Source organism: Odocoileus virginianus, chromosome 8, assembly GCF_023699985.2.
Source record: "Odocoileus virginianus isolate 20LAN1187 ecotype Illinois chromosome 8, Ovbor_1.2, whole genome shotgun sequence".
Classification (NCBI taxonomy): Eukaryota; Metazoa; Chordata; class Mammalia; order Artiodactyla; family Cervidae; genus Odocoileus; species Odocoileus virginianus.
The window spans coordinates 77404422-77420897 of NC_069681.1; the positions used below are offsets into that span (position 1 = coordinate 77404422).

Sequence of the window (16476 nt, forward strand, 5' to 3'; positions counted from 1 at the left end):
GTTCTGTCATGTATCATATTTATTTTGGTATCGTTATCACTTTTGCTTTTGGTCATGTAGTTTAGAGGATTCAACTATGAACTACAAGTATGATATCCATCATCTTGATCAGTCTCTCATAGACTTCTTGCCACACTATGATTTTTATGACTTACTTCAGAAACAATGAAAGATGTTACTGGCTGTCTGCTCCAGGTGGTAAATAAAAACTCAAGTTGGCAAATAAAAACTCAATTATTTTTTAGTATCTTTTTTAAAGAATATACCCAGACTTTCCTAAAACAGGTATATGTGACTGTCTCCTGCACTACTGCACATGACACAGTATATGTATATATTGTATATAATTTTACTCTGTACACACATTTCTTAACATGATGTCACTATTTTACTCATGTAAAGGTGAGAACAGTGCTGTTTTTTTCTTGCATAAACTTCTATTGATATTACAGTTGGAAAAAAATATATACCATTGGGCTTTGAAATAAAATGAATAACTAAAGTACCAGAAGTTAACTTCTGAAGCTTTTTTAAAAATTTAGAAAATTGTGTGTGAGAACACTGCAGCAAAAGGTTTGGTTTTGCCAGGTATTTTTATTTCACCTGTATTGTAGCATCTTTATTAGTAACCAGAAAAGACCGCAAACCAAGTTATTTCTCAAGTAAAATCAGAACCAGCAAATGGTTTCTCTGGGGAGTTTCTTTTAAAATTCCAAAATGTATATGCTAATGTAGTTCATGACTGGGTGAAATATGAGAGACTCATAGGTACCTAGAGTAAAGGCTGATACCTACTATCCTCCTGGAATGTGCTCTAGCAAGCAGCATTGCCTCCTTTGAAGTCACCTTCCAAGTTGCTGGTTGGTGGGTTTGCTGCTGCTCCTGTGACATCAGGCAGAGGGCAGAGGGACCAGGGATGACGACAGCCTCCCAGCCCCAGGGGGGGAATGGCAGCCTTTATCTCCACAGCAGCACAGCCAGCGGGGCCGTTTCTCTCCGCCCCTGTGGTTACACTCTCCCCTTCAGACCCCAACTGCCTGCTTCTGTGCTGTGGCCTTTCAAGCTAGAATTGTTTACTGTGTTACGAATAAGAAAAGCCGCACTAGCTAGGAAAGGGAGCACTCAGCTGAGGAAATCAGAGTGCTGGTCTCTTCGTGGATGGACCTTGAGACTGTCATACAGTGAAGTCAGTCAGAAAGAGAAGAACAAATACCATAAATACCAGTTTTATGTGGAACCTAGAAAAATGGTACAGGTGAACTTATTTGCAAAGCAGACGCAGAGACACAGAAAGTAGGAACAAATATGGATACCAAGCAGCGGAAGGACGGGTGGGATGAACTGGGAGATTGGGATTGACAACATATACACTATTGATCAGCGACTCGATGGACATGGGTTTGAGTGAACTCCGGGAGTTGGTGATGGACAGGGAGGCTTAGCGTTGCAAAGAGTCTGATAGGACTGAGCGACTGAACTGAACACTATGGATACTATGTATAAAATACTGACAGATGACTAATGAGAACCTCCGGTATAGCACAGGGAAGTCCACTCAGTGCTCTGTCCTCACCTAGTGGGAAGGGGATCTAAAGAGGGGATATACACACATAGAACTGATTCACTCTGCTGTGCAGTAGAAGCTAACACAGCATTATAAAGCAGCTATACTCCAATTAAAAAAAAAGAATCTTCATCTCTCATCTCCCCGACTAGGTGGCTGGTCCTCAGCGCTATTTATCTCGTGGACCCATTTGCAATCCCGGTACAGATGGTGTGTTGTGCCATTTTATAAAAACCTACTGCAAATCCTATGACTGTTCTTAAAACACTGGAGAAAAAAAAAAAAGTATATTTAAAATCCATTTACTTTTTCCTGTTGAGAGACAACTGTTATATTTAAATTCTTATGAATTTTTACTTTCAAGGAAGACCAAGAGGTTATAATGGTTAAATTAAAAGAACACTGTTCATTTTGTTTAATGTCAATGTTCAGGAGAGGCTGCATAGCAAAACATTTAGATTTATTTCAAGTCTATTATTCCTGAGAAGTTATATTAAAATGGCCCAAGAAAAATGAACCTAAACATTATAATTTTAAAATGCTGACATATTAAAATTTTAATAGAAAAAAAAGTTCTGTTTAAATAAACAGGACAGGAATTTAAGTGTGAATTCTGAACACGGCTGCTCAGCTTCTCTTCTCTAATTCAAATGAACAAGTTCTGTACTTCTTGACTTAGGTTTTTCTTTACCAGTTCCTGGTTTCTCTCTCAAAGGGTTAAATCCTTTGCTCTCACAGTTTATTCTATAGTAACATATCTTGTTGGCATCAGGAGTCCTTAAAATCTTATGTGATAATATGTATGTGATGTGCATGTGTGTGTGAATCTATACAGTTTGTAACCTCAGTCAGTGTAGAAACAATGGAAAATTTCTTGGCTGCTGTAGACTCTGTGAACACAGACACGCTCAGCTGAAACACACACACACATGTAGGATCGTCTTCATTCAGAAGCAACTATTTGACTCGAACATTTTCCTAGTACATGAACTTGCATCTTTGCAACGAGTTTAATCTGAAGGCACCTGTCCAACATAAATAATAAAAGAACATTCTAAAAATACCCACTTAAGGAATTAGGTGTGTACTGGAAATACAGTGCTACGAGGAGCCAGTTACGGGTTCTGTAGCTCAAACCAGCGAAGGGAGAGCGGTTTCTCAGGAGAGCCCTCTCGGTTCACAGGTGATCTTCTCGTCGTGCGGGGACCTGGACCTGCTGGAGCATCAGACGAGCCTGGTGTCGTCTGAGGACGGGGCCCGCGAGCAGGAGAACATGGATGACACCAACAGCGAGCAGCAGTTCCGGGTCTTCAGAGACTTTGACTTCCTAGACGTGGAGCTGGAGGATGGAGAGGTAGGCACAGGCTCAGTGAAAACCATGTGCTCAGCCTTTTCTTTGCTAGTGAAATGGTTTCTTTCTACCTGCTAAATAGTGAGTTCTTTAATTAGAAAGCTTGTAAACTTTATTTTGGATCAGTTTATTCAAAGTACAACAGCTTAACTTGGGCAAAAGTCACCCCACCCTTCCTGTCTGAGCCCAGGGCCAAAGCAGTTCCAAGTTCTTTCTAAATGGCAGAGATCTGACTTTGAATGGCCACACGGAGACTCTGTGTGTGTACAGTCCGAAGGCAAACTTAAAAAAAAAAACAAAAAACAAAAACATTGACGGTCTCAGCCTGTTCTCTGGTGCCTGGGGAAAACATGCGAAGCATTTCATTATTTTAAGCGTGAAGTTGCTCTTATGTGATGATTTCAAAGTTTGCCTGCTACAGCCTGCGATCAGAGCCCGAGGGCCTGGTATCTTTGTGTGGTTTGAAATCCTTAGAACTTGAAACTAGATTTAACATATAAGAGAGCTCCTGGCTCTGCTTTTGGCTGGTTTTTGACACCTGGTGCATCTGAATTCAAGTCTGAACAGGCAGATGCAGATTTGTGTATCTGAGTGATGACTGTGGTAATAAGGTGCTTCAGTTATGAGTCATGTTTTTGAAAACTGGGATGGAAGGAGGAGCACTGTTTCAGTAGCTTGGGGGCATATTCCAGCTGAGAGGCAGGCTTTTGCCTCCTGGGGTGGACACTAAGTTCCCTTTGCTGTGGTTGCCGGCTGTAAAAATGCCTGCTACCCAGCCTGGTATGTGGTGGGCTCCACATTATACTTCCCAGACAGAGGGCTTTCTGCCAGTCGCACAGTTCAAATGGAAGCCCAGATTCCAAGCTTATCATATCCTATGGTAAGCAGTAGTAGTAGTGTTAGTCACTCAGTTGTGTCAAGTCTGACATGACTTTGCAACCCCATGGACTGTAGCCTGCCAGGCTCCTCTGTCCATAGGATTCTCCAGGCAAGAATACTGAAGTGGGATGCCATTCCCTTCTCCAGGGGATTTTCCCAACCCGGTGATTGAACCTGGGTCTCTCGCACTGCAGGCAGATTGTTTTCCATCTGAGCCACCAGGCAAGCCCTATGGCAGGTGGGCATCTCCTAATTATAAACTTGTGGAAAATGATATTTCAGGTAACTGCTTACCTTCCCTAAAAGAACACTTGCTGACCAATCCACTTATGTCAAAGCTAGGTCATGGAGCTGTCTATTTTTGTCCTTACTGGCCACTGACGACCCTGGCTGTCTGTGCCAGCAAGGGAGAGTCATGTCCTCAGAATGAAGCATGTTTTCTTCACCAATTCTTCCCCTGAAAACAGGTTTATCAGATCTAGTCCTTTTAAGAGTCTAAAGGCACTGACTACAAGGCACCTTTAAAACATGTCAGCTCTTCACCTTGAATTTTCTTGAATCAGTAAAAAGTTCTGCAGTTTTCTGTGTTAACCATAACTAGCAATAAAGAAATCAACAAGTAAATGTGGTGAGAACTGTTTAAAAAGTGCAATGCAAAATGCAGCTGTTTTGAATATTTTCATAATGAGCTAGAGGTATATGGAATGTCAAAAGATTAATAACTTCCTGATTTGGGCAACTGACCTCATCTTTGCTCTCAGGCTAGAATTCAAGCTTAGATAGTACCCTTTTCACTCTGTAAGTTAAACTAAGGAGGAAAAAATTGATGAAACAAGAGAGGCATAATTTTTTTTCAGTCTCATACAAAGACAAATGGGCTACGTGAAGGGATCTGGCAGGAATGCTATCAAGTGGAAGAATCAGACACAACTGCAGAACTGACTTACTTCTATCAAAATAAGGAAAACCTTAGATGCTCATCATTTGAAAACAAATGATTATGATTTTATAAGAAACACATGAGTGTGACAGTATGTACTTTATCCAAATAAAATAAACTATTTGAGAATGTTACTTCTCCACAAGGTTACAATAAAGGATTCTAGCCTGCTTACAGAGTCACAGATAGTCAAAGCAGGTCCAGTTCTGATTTTAGCTCAATCTCTGACCCAGTTTAAGCCTCGAAGTAGCTTCTCTTGGCGTCCTCATCTATCAAATGGGGATGATAATACCTGCCTGTAGAGTTGATGTGAGGGATCAAGTAAGGTGACCTCTGTAAAGCTTTTCACATAATTTCGGGCACAGAATAGGCGTTCTAAGTGTCTGTTCCTTTGTACTGTCACTGGTGAATAATTTCAATATTTCCTCTTCTGCAAAAGGTAAGCACATTTGGCTTCTAGATCAAAACACATTTATAAAAAAAGACAGACAAGGTTTTTGTCATGTTTATTCCCTTTCGTTAGTATCAATGTATTGACTAAATCTTTAACAGTTTGCCTTTGAACTCTTCAGAATCCTTAAAGGGTGCTATGTCTTTGCTGTTAATTGCACCTCAGCAGTGAAACAGAGCCTGATCACAAACACTTCTGCTTTTGTGGTCAGGATCAGGTGATGCCACCTTTTTTCCCCCAGCAGATGACCCTCATTAGTCTTTCCATGACATTTCACTGTTTTCTCACAAATAAAAATTTAGACATTCCAAAAAAAAAGTGTTGAGGAGACAGACCAAAGTTGTCACTGAAGTGGAAAGCTATTTCGGAAATTGTATTTATGATTTGTTTTCAGCTACATCATCCACTGCTAAGAGATCTGGAATTTCCGGTGTTTGGTACTAATTCTTCTCTTTGGGGTTTGTGTATCTTTGCCTTTTTTTTAAGGTGCCTCTACTGAAGTATATACTGTTAGCACTGTTAGTTGCTGTTGTGTTAAAACTAAGACAAATGCACTTGAGTATCTGTAATATAATCATTTTAAATAGTCCTCTTATTTGTTTTTCTGTCCATTCAATCTGCTACCCAGGAACTTCAGGTAAGATGATGCTATTTTCAATTCAGATATGCTAGTAGGTGTTTTGCATCATTGCAGATTTATAACAACATAATTGCTTTTTCTCCCCTTGGAGAGTATGTATGCCTATTTGTACATTTATATTGAGATGTGTGTGATAGAAGTATTTTTCTTGGTTGCTCTAGGGAGAAAATATTTTCTGAAAGTATAAATACATTTTAAAATGTAGTTTTAAAATCTTTATATGTCTAGTTCTGGAAGTTGCATAATTTTCTCTCTTGAGGGAAGGTGAGTTTTTAAGTATAATCCATAGAAATCCTATAGTTTCTCATTAGGCAGCTGTACAACTGGAATGGTTTGGTTTTGTGGTTTAATTATTTTATTAAAAGTGAAATCAACAAGCTTTATCTAAACAATACACCACACCCACTTCCAATCAACTGCTTTTATTTTCTAGGAATTAAGAGCTATCTTTGTAGGGTAAGTGACTATCCAAGTGAGGACCCTTTTGCAACTAAAAAGGAGTCTGGTAATAATTACACCCAGACAACAGGCATAAGCCAGTGTTATCCTGGACAAAGTGACCTATGAGCACACTAGATCCATGTCTTATAGGCTTAAGTCTGAGTAGGGTCATTTGGGGGAACATGTTTTGACTTCTAAGTTCCTTCAACAATAATTCTTTTTTTGGTATTCCAGTATCAACGAATATTACTTCCAACACTTCTAGAGTGTTCCATTGTGAATATTTTCTCATCTCGGTATGAACCCTGAGTGGTTCTTTAGGTGTGATAACTGACATATGCACACTGTCCATCAAGGATAGTTAGCCACCTTCTCAGTCTTCTCACACAAACAGTTTTGGCTTTTGACCCCAAAGGTGACATAAAATACAAACATGACATCTAGGTGTAGGGAGGCTGAAAGGCAGCTCTCCCAGTAGGGGTAGTCCTGTGCTGTGACAAGGCCTGGTGGACTTTTAATCACCACAGACTCCAACACAGGCCAGGCTACTGTTGCTCTCAACCCCTCTGCCACCACTAGGGAAACGGTTTCAACATCCTTGCCTCCAGTGCAATTACTGCATCCTCCAGCAAGACACCAAATACCATCCCTGCGAGAACAGCTTCCCTGACTCCCAGTTCCCATGCCTGACTGATTCAGGTCTTCACCTGAACTGTGGTCAGATCAACACAGTGGCACTCCGTGCCCGGTGTAGCACTCTCTGGCCATGGATATATCTCTCTGCCAGCTCAGTGCAAGCCAGGCTCAGGGTGGGGGACTTCCAGAATTGCTGCCTGAGACAGTTCATCCAGTCCATCCATTGATTCAGTGCAAGAGAATCAGTTCTGTGAAATTGTTTCACAGTTGTACATTTCTCCCAGTAAGTGTCACATTCCTTTTTCTCTGTTTTGTAATCTCATTTTTCTTTACCCTCTTTATTTCTTCAATACTGCGTTTTCTTTTTCTTCCTGGAACTCTTGCCTCTTCCACATTTTTTTCATTCTTTCCCTGAAACAGCTGTTTTAAAATACCAGCACAATAGTAAGCCTTCTCTACCAGGAAAGAAAAAAACAATCATTTGGTGGTAATGTATCACAGTAGTTACAGATAAAAGGTACAGATAGAGCTATAAACTATAGAAATCAAATACTGAGTTGTATGATCAAGCAGTCCTAAGGATAATCATAAATGGGGTGAATAATGATAATTTCCACATTATATCCAGAATGTGTTCAGGATTCTTACCCGTTGCCTTCCACCATGAATAGCCAAAACAGACTTTTGAAAAGCTAAGCATCTATTATACCAGAGATCTGTGAGAATGGTAGGCTTTACTTTATTAGGAACCAAAAAAAATAGACCCATAAAACCTGAGGGAAAAACTCATTAATTTTAATAGTAATTTACATCTCTCCCTGAAATTATATGATTATGCTATTTACTGAGCTCTCATCAGAAAGTTTATTTCAGTGAACCATCTGTGTTTCAAATGACTAATGTAAATGATAAGATTCTGTGCTAGATTGTATTCAGATTACTAATCTGTTTGGTTTAGGTTCAAATTTGCTCACCAGTGGGTGAGTAATATTTCTCTTGCTTTATTCCTGGAGAGAGAAATAAAACCCAGATTTGTTTTTAGGGGGAAAAAGTTATATTCAATTAAATAAACTTACTTAATATATGATAATTTGTAGAGACAATCTGAGATATATCTGAAATCTTTCTGTAACATTCTACCTTGCCACTTAGCCCAGTTCTCAGTACACATGTACAATTCAGCAACAGTCCTTGGTACCAGGTCAGTCCATCCAGGTCCAGGGAGCAAACTGTTTCCTGTGTTGGGACAATTATTTAAAGATGAGCCTAAAGCAAAACTGAAGCCTTGCTGCTCTGGCCTCTGCATCATGCATGATTGTCTGACTGTGCCCAGCTGCTCTCTGACATCCTTTAACTCTGCATTTTATCTGTGAAAACTGCTGCGGCAGAAACAGGCTGGAATGTGTACCTAATGCTCTTCGACTTAATACCAAGAAGGTGTGGACTATGCCACAAGCATAGCTGTTACTTTGTTCTCTGGACAACAGTACTAAACAGTGGGGGTCAGGGAGTGGGTAAGGAACACCTCTGTTGAAGTTGCTCTAATAACAACAGTCTCTTTCTGATAGCTTGTTAACATGGTTCTTTAAGAGTACCCCCAAATCAACCTGTAAAACAGTGTTACCCACTGTGGTGTGTATGATCACATCTATCTGACCTAACACGCATTTAGGTGAAAACAGTGTGCTGTTTTACTACTCTTCACAACACGTAAGCAAAATCATTGGTGCCCATGTCCGTGAGGTGAGGGCTTGAGAGTTCATAATGAAAATATTGATGCTAAGCTATGACTGATCAGATGTGTGAAGCTGTACATGCGGGAGAATTCTGGCCTTAAAAAGCAGCTGACGGTGTGATTTCAGGGTGAGAGTATGGACAACTTCAACTGGGGAGTCCGCAGGCGTTCTTTGGACAGTCTGGACAAGTGTGACCTGCAGCTGCTGGAGGAGCGCCAGCTCTCAGGAAGCTCTCCCAGCCTCAATAAAATGAACCACGAGGATTCTGACGAGTCCTCTGAGGAGGAGGACCTCACCACCAGCCAGATCCTGGAGCACTCTGACCTCGTAAGTAGGAACTCTCCACCTCTTCTTCCCAAGAAACTGGGAGATTGCTCTTTGTCATTCAGGCAGCAGGGCAGTTTGCAGTTGCAGCTGAAGAAACTTCCCACAGCTGCCAAACAAACCTGAGATTGTTGAGTGGGGCCTGATTCTAACCAGCTTCTTCTCTGGAGAGTGCAAATGGAGACAAATGCTGGGGGTTTCATAAGCCCAGAATGCCATCAGATTTGTTCAGGCCTAGATTTTCCCTACATAACTTATTATGCTGAACTCTTTCTTTAAAAAAAAAAAATTCCTTCAACATCTGAAGTTTGAGGAAATCAGACAGATATTTTGATGGGGTTTTCTGGAAAGAGAAGGGGTCTTTGTGTCTCACAGTGCTGGGCCTTGCCAGCTGCAGTGTTTAAGTTCTAATGACAGTGAAGTATGTATTAATATGTTCAACAGTTAGTACCTGTCCACTAGCAACCAGTTTGTACACTGGTTTGTACTCTTATGTAAAAAGTAATCAGAGCTTGTAAAGAATGGGAACGTCACATGACACTGTGTCTCCTTTGCTTTCTCAACAGATCATGAATCTCTCTCCTTCGGAGGAGACTAACCCCATGGAATCACTCACAACCACCTGCGATCTGACCCCTGCTGACCCTCACTCCTTTAACACCAGGATGGCTAGCTTTGATGCTGCTCTGCCTGATATGAATAATCTTCAGATTTCTGAGGGTTCAAAGGTGAAGAGATTTTGGCAATTGTTGGTTATGGTTTTCTTTCCCAAAAAAATGTATTTCCAATTTTCTGAGCATTCTTAGCGGGTTATAAGTGGAGGGACTATCTTTTATCTTTTTCTTTTCTGAAATAGTTGTTAGTGCCCCTGAGCCTAGGTTTTGAATTGCTTTACTCTCAAAAGACCTAAGCAGACATCTTCTTGTTGGTTGAAGGAGATTTGATTTGAGGTCCTTTTAATATGAAACATTTGCATTTTCCATAGAGCACAAACACTGCTGATTAATGGCAAAACAGATGTCTGAGATGGCTGAGACAGGGAAACTGATGTTCTTTGTCATGACTTTTATAAAACAATCTGTTAAGTGAGGTGTGGGTGTATTCATAGATTGGGGGAAATTTTTTCCAATGTAGGAACCAATTATACAGGCTGCAAATTGATTGCATTCTTGCCTTTTGTTGGGCTACAAATTTCAGTATCAATCACAGTATTATGCACAAAACTGTCTTAATCAGCTCTCGAGAAAAGTAAGTAATGGATAGAATTTCCTTATTTAAAAGGTCAGCTTTTTAGAAAAACCTAAAAATGTGTATTTCATCTAAGGTTTATTTTATTGATTTGCATAAGCCATTTTGTCCATAAAACTATCAACTTCCACACTGTGTTCACATATGTACCCACATAAATGGCCATTAGTACAGGACTTTATTTTCTTATATTAGACATACCAAAATAGCCTATTGCTATTAGGATTAAAGTTTTCTTTATCTTAGAGTTTGGTTATGGTGGTGTAAGTTTAAAAGAGAAAATAGGAAAAAATACATAGAAAACAAATTTATAGAAGTATATTCTTTCTGATGCTTCTACAGAAAAATATAATACTGGCTATTCTGTATCCTTATACAGTGTACTAAATATGCATATGAGATCTAGCAAAACCTATATACTGTAAACCAAGAGCAACCAACCAAACTGCAATCACATAAAAATATTGAAGCTTAAAAAATAATTATTTCTAAGACTTCCCCCTTACAAAAGGACTGTGACCAGGATTCTGAGAATTAGCAGAATCCTTTTTTAGCCAAAAAGGGGACCAGAAAGGAAATCTGTCTGAGATTAAAATGCCAGAATCTTTGAAATTAAACTTCATGGAAAGGACATCACAAAATAAATGTGAAGTTATTATTAGCATTTGTTACTTCACAGTCTTGCAACAGTCAACTTTTCTATTTTGAATGCTAAGTTATATAGATTTCTCATACAAAGCACTGCCTAAGTAATAATATTTTCATGGAGTCACACAAATCTATCAGGGCAAGGCTGAGTTTAATTTCTGAAAAGCTATCTCTGTTTTTTACATCAGCTGGGCTGCTGCAAAATTTGATACATCTGTGATGTTAGAAAGAGAAAACAGAAGATGTTTTTATAAGATCTCAGCCTGTCCCTAAAAGTTTATATACATTAATAACCCAGACCAGTCAGCAGTCTCGTTGGCACCAGTCTAATTTTAAACAGCAGGAAGAGACAGATATGGATAAGCCCCTGAAATTCAGTATTTATAAGCAGTTCCTTCAAAGACATGAGATAACCTATTTCCCTAACATATCTGTAAACATTCCTAATTTCCCTATTTAATCCTAGATTCAAAATACTGAAGGGGCAGCCAGATGTCAACCGTGGTAACGCTCTAATTCATATGCCTATTTTGCCCTGGTTTTGTCTTTGTTTTAAGAAAATGACTCACGGAACCACGTACACATGCTTTCTTCCTCTCCTCTTCTGTTCTGTGGTCAGGCTGTCTTCCTTCCTCTCCTGAAGAACAATTGGTCCTCCAGATGATTCCCCTCTGGCCTGGGTTCAAGCCCAGCCTCTTTTTCCATTTGACCTGCCAGTCTCTTTCCTGCCTCTCAGTGGTCCCAGCTCTGCCGCCCTAGAGCCGTCTCATCTCCCTGCTCATTCTACATTTTACAGCAACGCATATGTGCTGCCTTCAGGGGATATTCCCAAGAGTGAAGCATATATGTATGTGGAGCTCAGAGGATGTTCAGTATGGAAGGCCTGTCAACGAGGGGGGCTCAATGAATAGCTCTGGGTCACTCATGGGCATGGCAGAGACTTCAGGAGCCTTTACTATGCCAGGCACTGATGATTCTAAATTCTAGTTTCCATTGGTAACATTGGACATACTACAAATTATATAATATACTGGAGAGTTAACTCCAGGTAACTTGCTTTAGAAGACTGGGCTTGTACAACAAAGAGAGCTCTGAATCCAGAGATAGGTGTCTCCAGCCCTAGCTCTGGGTCTGATTACATACTTGGTATTAGGCACGACCTTTTCCTGTGTGGAGAGTTCCATGGACGGAGGAGCCTGGTGGGCTGCAGTCCGTGGGGTCTCAAAGAGTCGGACACAACTGAGCGACTTCACTTTCACTTTCCTGTGTGGAGCATCTACTTCCTCATCTTTGAAAGTGGGGGTCCGACCCAGGGCATCGCTTCCATGTTTAGCATTTATACTCCTTAAGTGTGGATCAAATATGGTAATCTTCTGAGAGCTTCTTTGGTAACTCTCTCAGAAAAGGCTGAAAAGAAGATAAAGAACAGTGCTTCAGAGAATTCTTGAGTTCAGTTATACAAATTGACTATGCCGGAGCTAGAAGACAGATGACCCCAATTTCCATTGTTCTCTGGATTTCAGATTTGCCTCTGGATATCCTTACATGTTGGGGGATTCTTTTCTCTCCTTTGCTCCCAGGCCGATGCTGTCCAGGAAGAGGAGGACGCCACCGTGCAGGAGGATGACCTTTCCAGCTCCATCAATGAACTCCCGGCCACTTTTGAATGCAGCGACAGCTTTAGCCTGGATATGACTGAGGCAGAAGAAAAAGGCAACCGAGTGCTGGACCAGTTCACTCTTGCCAGGTAAAGGGTGTACATGGCACATCACACTGGGTTCACTCTAACTCCAGTTTAACGCCAGGCTTGTGCCTCTGGGACGTCCTCACAAAGGAGTCCAAGCTGACATGACTTGGAAGGTTGTCAACCAGTGAGGAATCATTCAGCTCCAGTGTAGGGCCTCATGCAGAACCAGAAAGGCTATGCCTATAGGAACTCTTAGAGCCCTGGAATAATAATATACTCAGACGCTCAGTCATGTCTGACTCTTTGTGACCCCATGGACTGTAGCCCGCCAGACTTCTCTGTCCATGTGATTTTCCCAGGCAAGAATGCTGGAGTGGGTTGCAATTTCCTTCTCCAGGGGATCTTCCTGACCCGAGGATCGAACCCGCATCTCCTGCACTGCAGACAGATTCTTTTACCACTAAGCCACCAGGGAAGCCCTAAAGCCCTGGAATAACATAAAAAGCCAGAGAGGAGCCCTTGGGGACATGGTCCACGCCTTGTAAGCTTTGAAGATAAGCAAGCTTGGCAAGGCTTAGAAATGGAGTTCTTCCCATCTTGAGTTAAAAGACCAGAACAAGAGTCCCTTTATAAGCTACATACCTACTGTTTTTTTTTTTTTTAAGTGGGTGGTTTTCAGCTTCGAGACTGACATTTCTGAGACAAGTAAGATCTAGTCAGAGACTATAAACAGGAAACATATAAAGGAATAGATTTTTTTAAAAAAACATTAATGTGGCATCTAGAATAAATCACAAATAATGCTACAGATCTTCAGGAGAAGAAAGTCAGAATCCTAAAATCACTCCTCTGAACACTGCTTCTGATGTGGCTTGACAGAGGCTTTCTGTTATGGTGACGCATATCCTTTTGTCAGAGAAACAGCTTAGGGTGATACCTAGAGAAGTGGTGTTGACTTTTCAGTTCATTTATTTTTCCTCTCCTTTCTTTGTTTCCCTCTGTCTTACTGTGAATTTCTCTTCTCTCGCTTTCCTTTCTCTGCCCTGTTTCTCCTAAGCATTTATGTGTATGCACCCACTATTACTCTCCTTTTACAAAGGAAAAGTGAAAAGATTAAAAATTTTTCTCTTTTTTTTTAAAGTGAAAAATGAAAAAGACTGAAATGGGTCAAAGCACAGGAGTGAATGTGCCCTGTGTCTGGGGAAAGGCCAGTAGGAAAGTGAGGGTCAGTTGCTGAAGGCTAAAAAGTGGTCCCATATCTGTATAAAGGAAATCAGAGTTGGGGAATCCCAGAAATTACAGGAGTTCTAGAGGTGAAAAATTCTCTTTTCTAGAATCAGAATCTCGGTACCTCTGACTGAGAGCCAGGCTCCCGAAGCAACCCTCACAAGAGGAGCAGGCAGGAGGGGTGCCTCGGGTGAGAACCGACACTGCCAGCAAAGGTAAGGAGGACGCCACTCCTGACTTTGTCGTCTGCGTTTTTTTCCAGCTTTGGGGAAGGTGAGAGGGGAGTGTCGCCGCCTCCCTCGCCCTTCTTCTCGGCCATCCTTGCCGCCTTTCAGCCCACGGCCTGTGACGACGCCGAGGAGGCCTGGCGCAGCCACATCAACCAGCTCATGTGCGACTCGGACGGCTCCTGTGCTGTGTACACGTTCCACGTCTTCTCCTCCCTGTTTAAGGTACGCTGCCCACAAAGGCTCCACAGCCGCCAGCTCTTCAGGGAGCCAGCTGGCCTCGCCCTGAGAGGGGAAGCGCTGGGTTTACACTGCACTTTTTCCTCAGTTTCCTCTGACTTCATCCTTTCTTCCATTCATCATGGAGACATTGTGCTCGGTAGTTCAGGCCGCTGGGACGTGATCCTCACTGGCCCCTTCAGCTTTCATTGGCATCCTCAGGCCCAGGCAGGCAGCCAGGCCTTCAGGACCACAGGGGGTATCTTCAACCAAGCCCGTTCTCCATCTCTTCTTTCCACTCCGACCTCTGCTGTACCTCTTCCTTCTTCGTTGCTTTTCCCTTATGTTTTATTCCCACTCACCATGAATTCCTTCAACCTGCCGGCCTGTGACACTTTTTGAGAGGTTGATTCTCTTGAGTACATCATGAGAAAAGGCACAGTAACTTGTGCTGGATGGAGGAGTGGGCCCCCTGATCACCTTCAGGAAGAACCATGGCAAAAGGGGGAGAGAGGAAAATAAGGAATTATGTGAAAAATGGAAAAAAAATGGGATTATCTGCTTTAAATAGTTTCAAATTCAGGAAGCCATAATTTAGTTAATATAAAAGTAAAGTCAGTTTTTGAGCCTGGAGGCCCTTCCATTCTTGGAGGAGTGTATACCAATAGTACTAATAGCTAGTGTCTCCATATTCTCTGTTATTTGTGCGGCCCACTCTCAAGTTTTCCAGTTTACTTTTCATGAGACCTGTCTGAGATGAACTGGGGGCTGGAGGGACTGCTAGCCTTAAAACAGGAAGCAATGGGCTGCTGAAAGATAAGAATCCAGAAACACCCTAACATTAAGCCAGATTGAAATTTAAAAACAAACTATCCCAAATCTACCATTTGAGGTAAATTTGTAAAGATTCAGGAAACAATGTAATTTATTATATTGTTCTAAAGTCTGTGTTTAAGTAATGGTTAATCATGTGTATTTAGGTCTGGCTGTTGTGATCCTCTTACTACAGTTACTAGACTGCACGCTCAACTTTATAGTCCTGAGCAGTACTTTTCCTTCTGCTGAGAACCATCACTTCCTGTTTTCCCTCAGCTGTGCTCCCAATGTATACAGATCCCTGATGGGGCGGCAGCTCCATGAATGAGGCCTTCCTTTAGCTCTTTCTCCCCTTGCACCCCTGACCTGGGATCCCAGGCATCTGTCACACTCTGTTGGAATTACCTGTTTAGGTGTCTATCTCCTGCGGGCGAGGGCAGGTAATGGTGTTTGGCTTTGATTCCAGTGGCTAGCACAGTGGCTCACACACAATAGGTGCTCAGTAAATGCAGTAGGAAAAAAACCTTTTTTAATGTAAATCTCAAATGTACAGTTTCCACTTAATGCCAGTATAGCAACAGGTTGTCATGTGAGCTGGGACATGGGGCTGGGTACTGGGAGGAACACTGGAGTTTGGATATTTTTTTTTTTTTATCAGTTGACTGGATCAATTCCTAAGACATTTATCTGCAATAATAATAATATAAATTGTGTTTCTCCTATTTTCTTTAATATTACATTTGTCTTTAAGAACTTTCTCAGCTACCATCAAATGTTCAGCGATTGAGAGCAAAATTGCTATTCCAATATGCTGGAAATGAAACACATTTCAGACACACAGTCTACTGTTCTTTCATCAGATCCTCACTGGGGCTGTTTACTTAGTTTCCCAATATTTCCCTGTGGGTCTGGACACCATGTTTCCCTGTATTTGGTGGAAATAGAGTAGAGAGGAGGTTAACTGCAAAAATACTTTGCTTTTAAAAACAAGGAAATGGTTTCTAATGGGCCAGCAGGGATGGCTTTCCAAGTGTCTCCATCAGTCTATTTCCTCCCTGTGCTCCTGGGTTAGAATATTGTCATTTGTGTGCACAATGTCACCAAATCACATGCTGTTTTTATATGGAAGTCATGGGTGGCTCTGAAGTTCCCAGCCTCTCAGTCCAATAAAATGTAAACCCAGGTCTCACCATATCCTTGGGTGAGAGAGAAGAACCCAACTTCTTGGAGGACCTGGCTCCTCCTCCTCACTCTGCCAGTCACCTGTTAATAGCTGTGTGATACATGACATTTCCTGCTCCTCTCAGCTGCAGTATTCTGTCAAGTATTTTAAATTGCACATAAAACTAACACCACCATAAGACATAATGTTATGCATTATGACAAGATTCTTAGATATATTAAATAAAAATAATATGCAGCATGGTTGGCATTTTTATCTA

General features: G+C 41.4%; 2 protein-coding genes across 18 annotated transcripts in view; one reads left to right on the forward strand and one right to left on the reverse strand.

The window, feature by feature from the left end:
* Positions 1–16476, forward strand: part of FRY (FRY microtubule binding protein) — a 321997-nt gene that overhangs the window by 288592 nt on the left and 16929 nt on the right. For all 4 annotated transcript variants that reach the window (XM_070471761.1, XM_070471762.1, XM_070471763.1 and 1 more), the window contains 5 exons: positions 2748–2918; positions 8765–8965; positions 9529–9690; positions 12439–12605; positions 14035–14224. In XM_070471761.1, coding sequence (XP_070327862.1) covers positions 2748–2918; positions 8765–8965; positions 9529–9690; positions 12439–12605; positions 14035–14224 — 891 coding nt within the window. The remainder of the gene's footprint in view (positions 1–2747; positions 2919–8764; positions 8966–9528; positions 9691–12438; positions 12606–14034; positions 14225–16476) is intronic.
* ZAR1L (zygote arrest 1 like) overlaps positions 2–16476 on the reverse strand; it is an 87060-nt gene continuing 70585 nt past the window's right edge. For 5 of the 14 annotated variants that reach the window (XR_011489145.1, XM_070471772.1, XM_070471771.1 and 2 more), the window contains one exon: positions 5225–14698. Coding sequence is in view for 5 of the 14 variants with exons in the window: in XM_070471772.1 (XP_070327873.1) it covers positions 14643–14698 (56 nt within the window). In the remaining 9 variants the exon portion in view is untranslated. Of the gene's footprint in view, positions 2904–5224; positions 14699–16476 lie in introns of those variants that run through there. The other 9 variants (XR_011489139.1, XR_011489137.1, XR_011489138.1 and 6 more) reach the window with 9 other exon arrangements.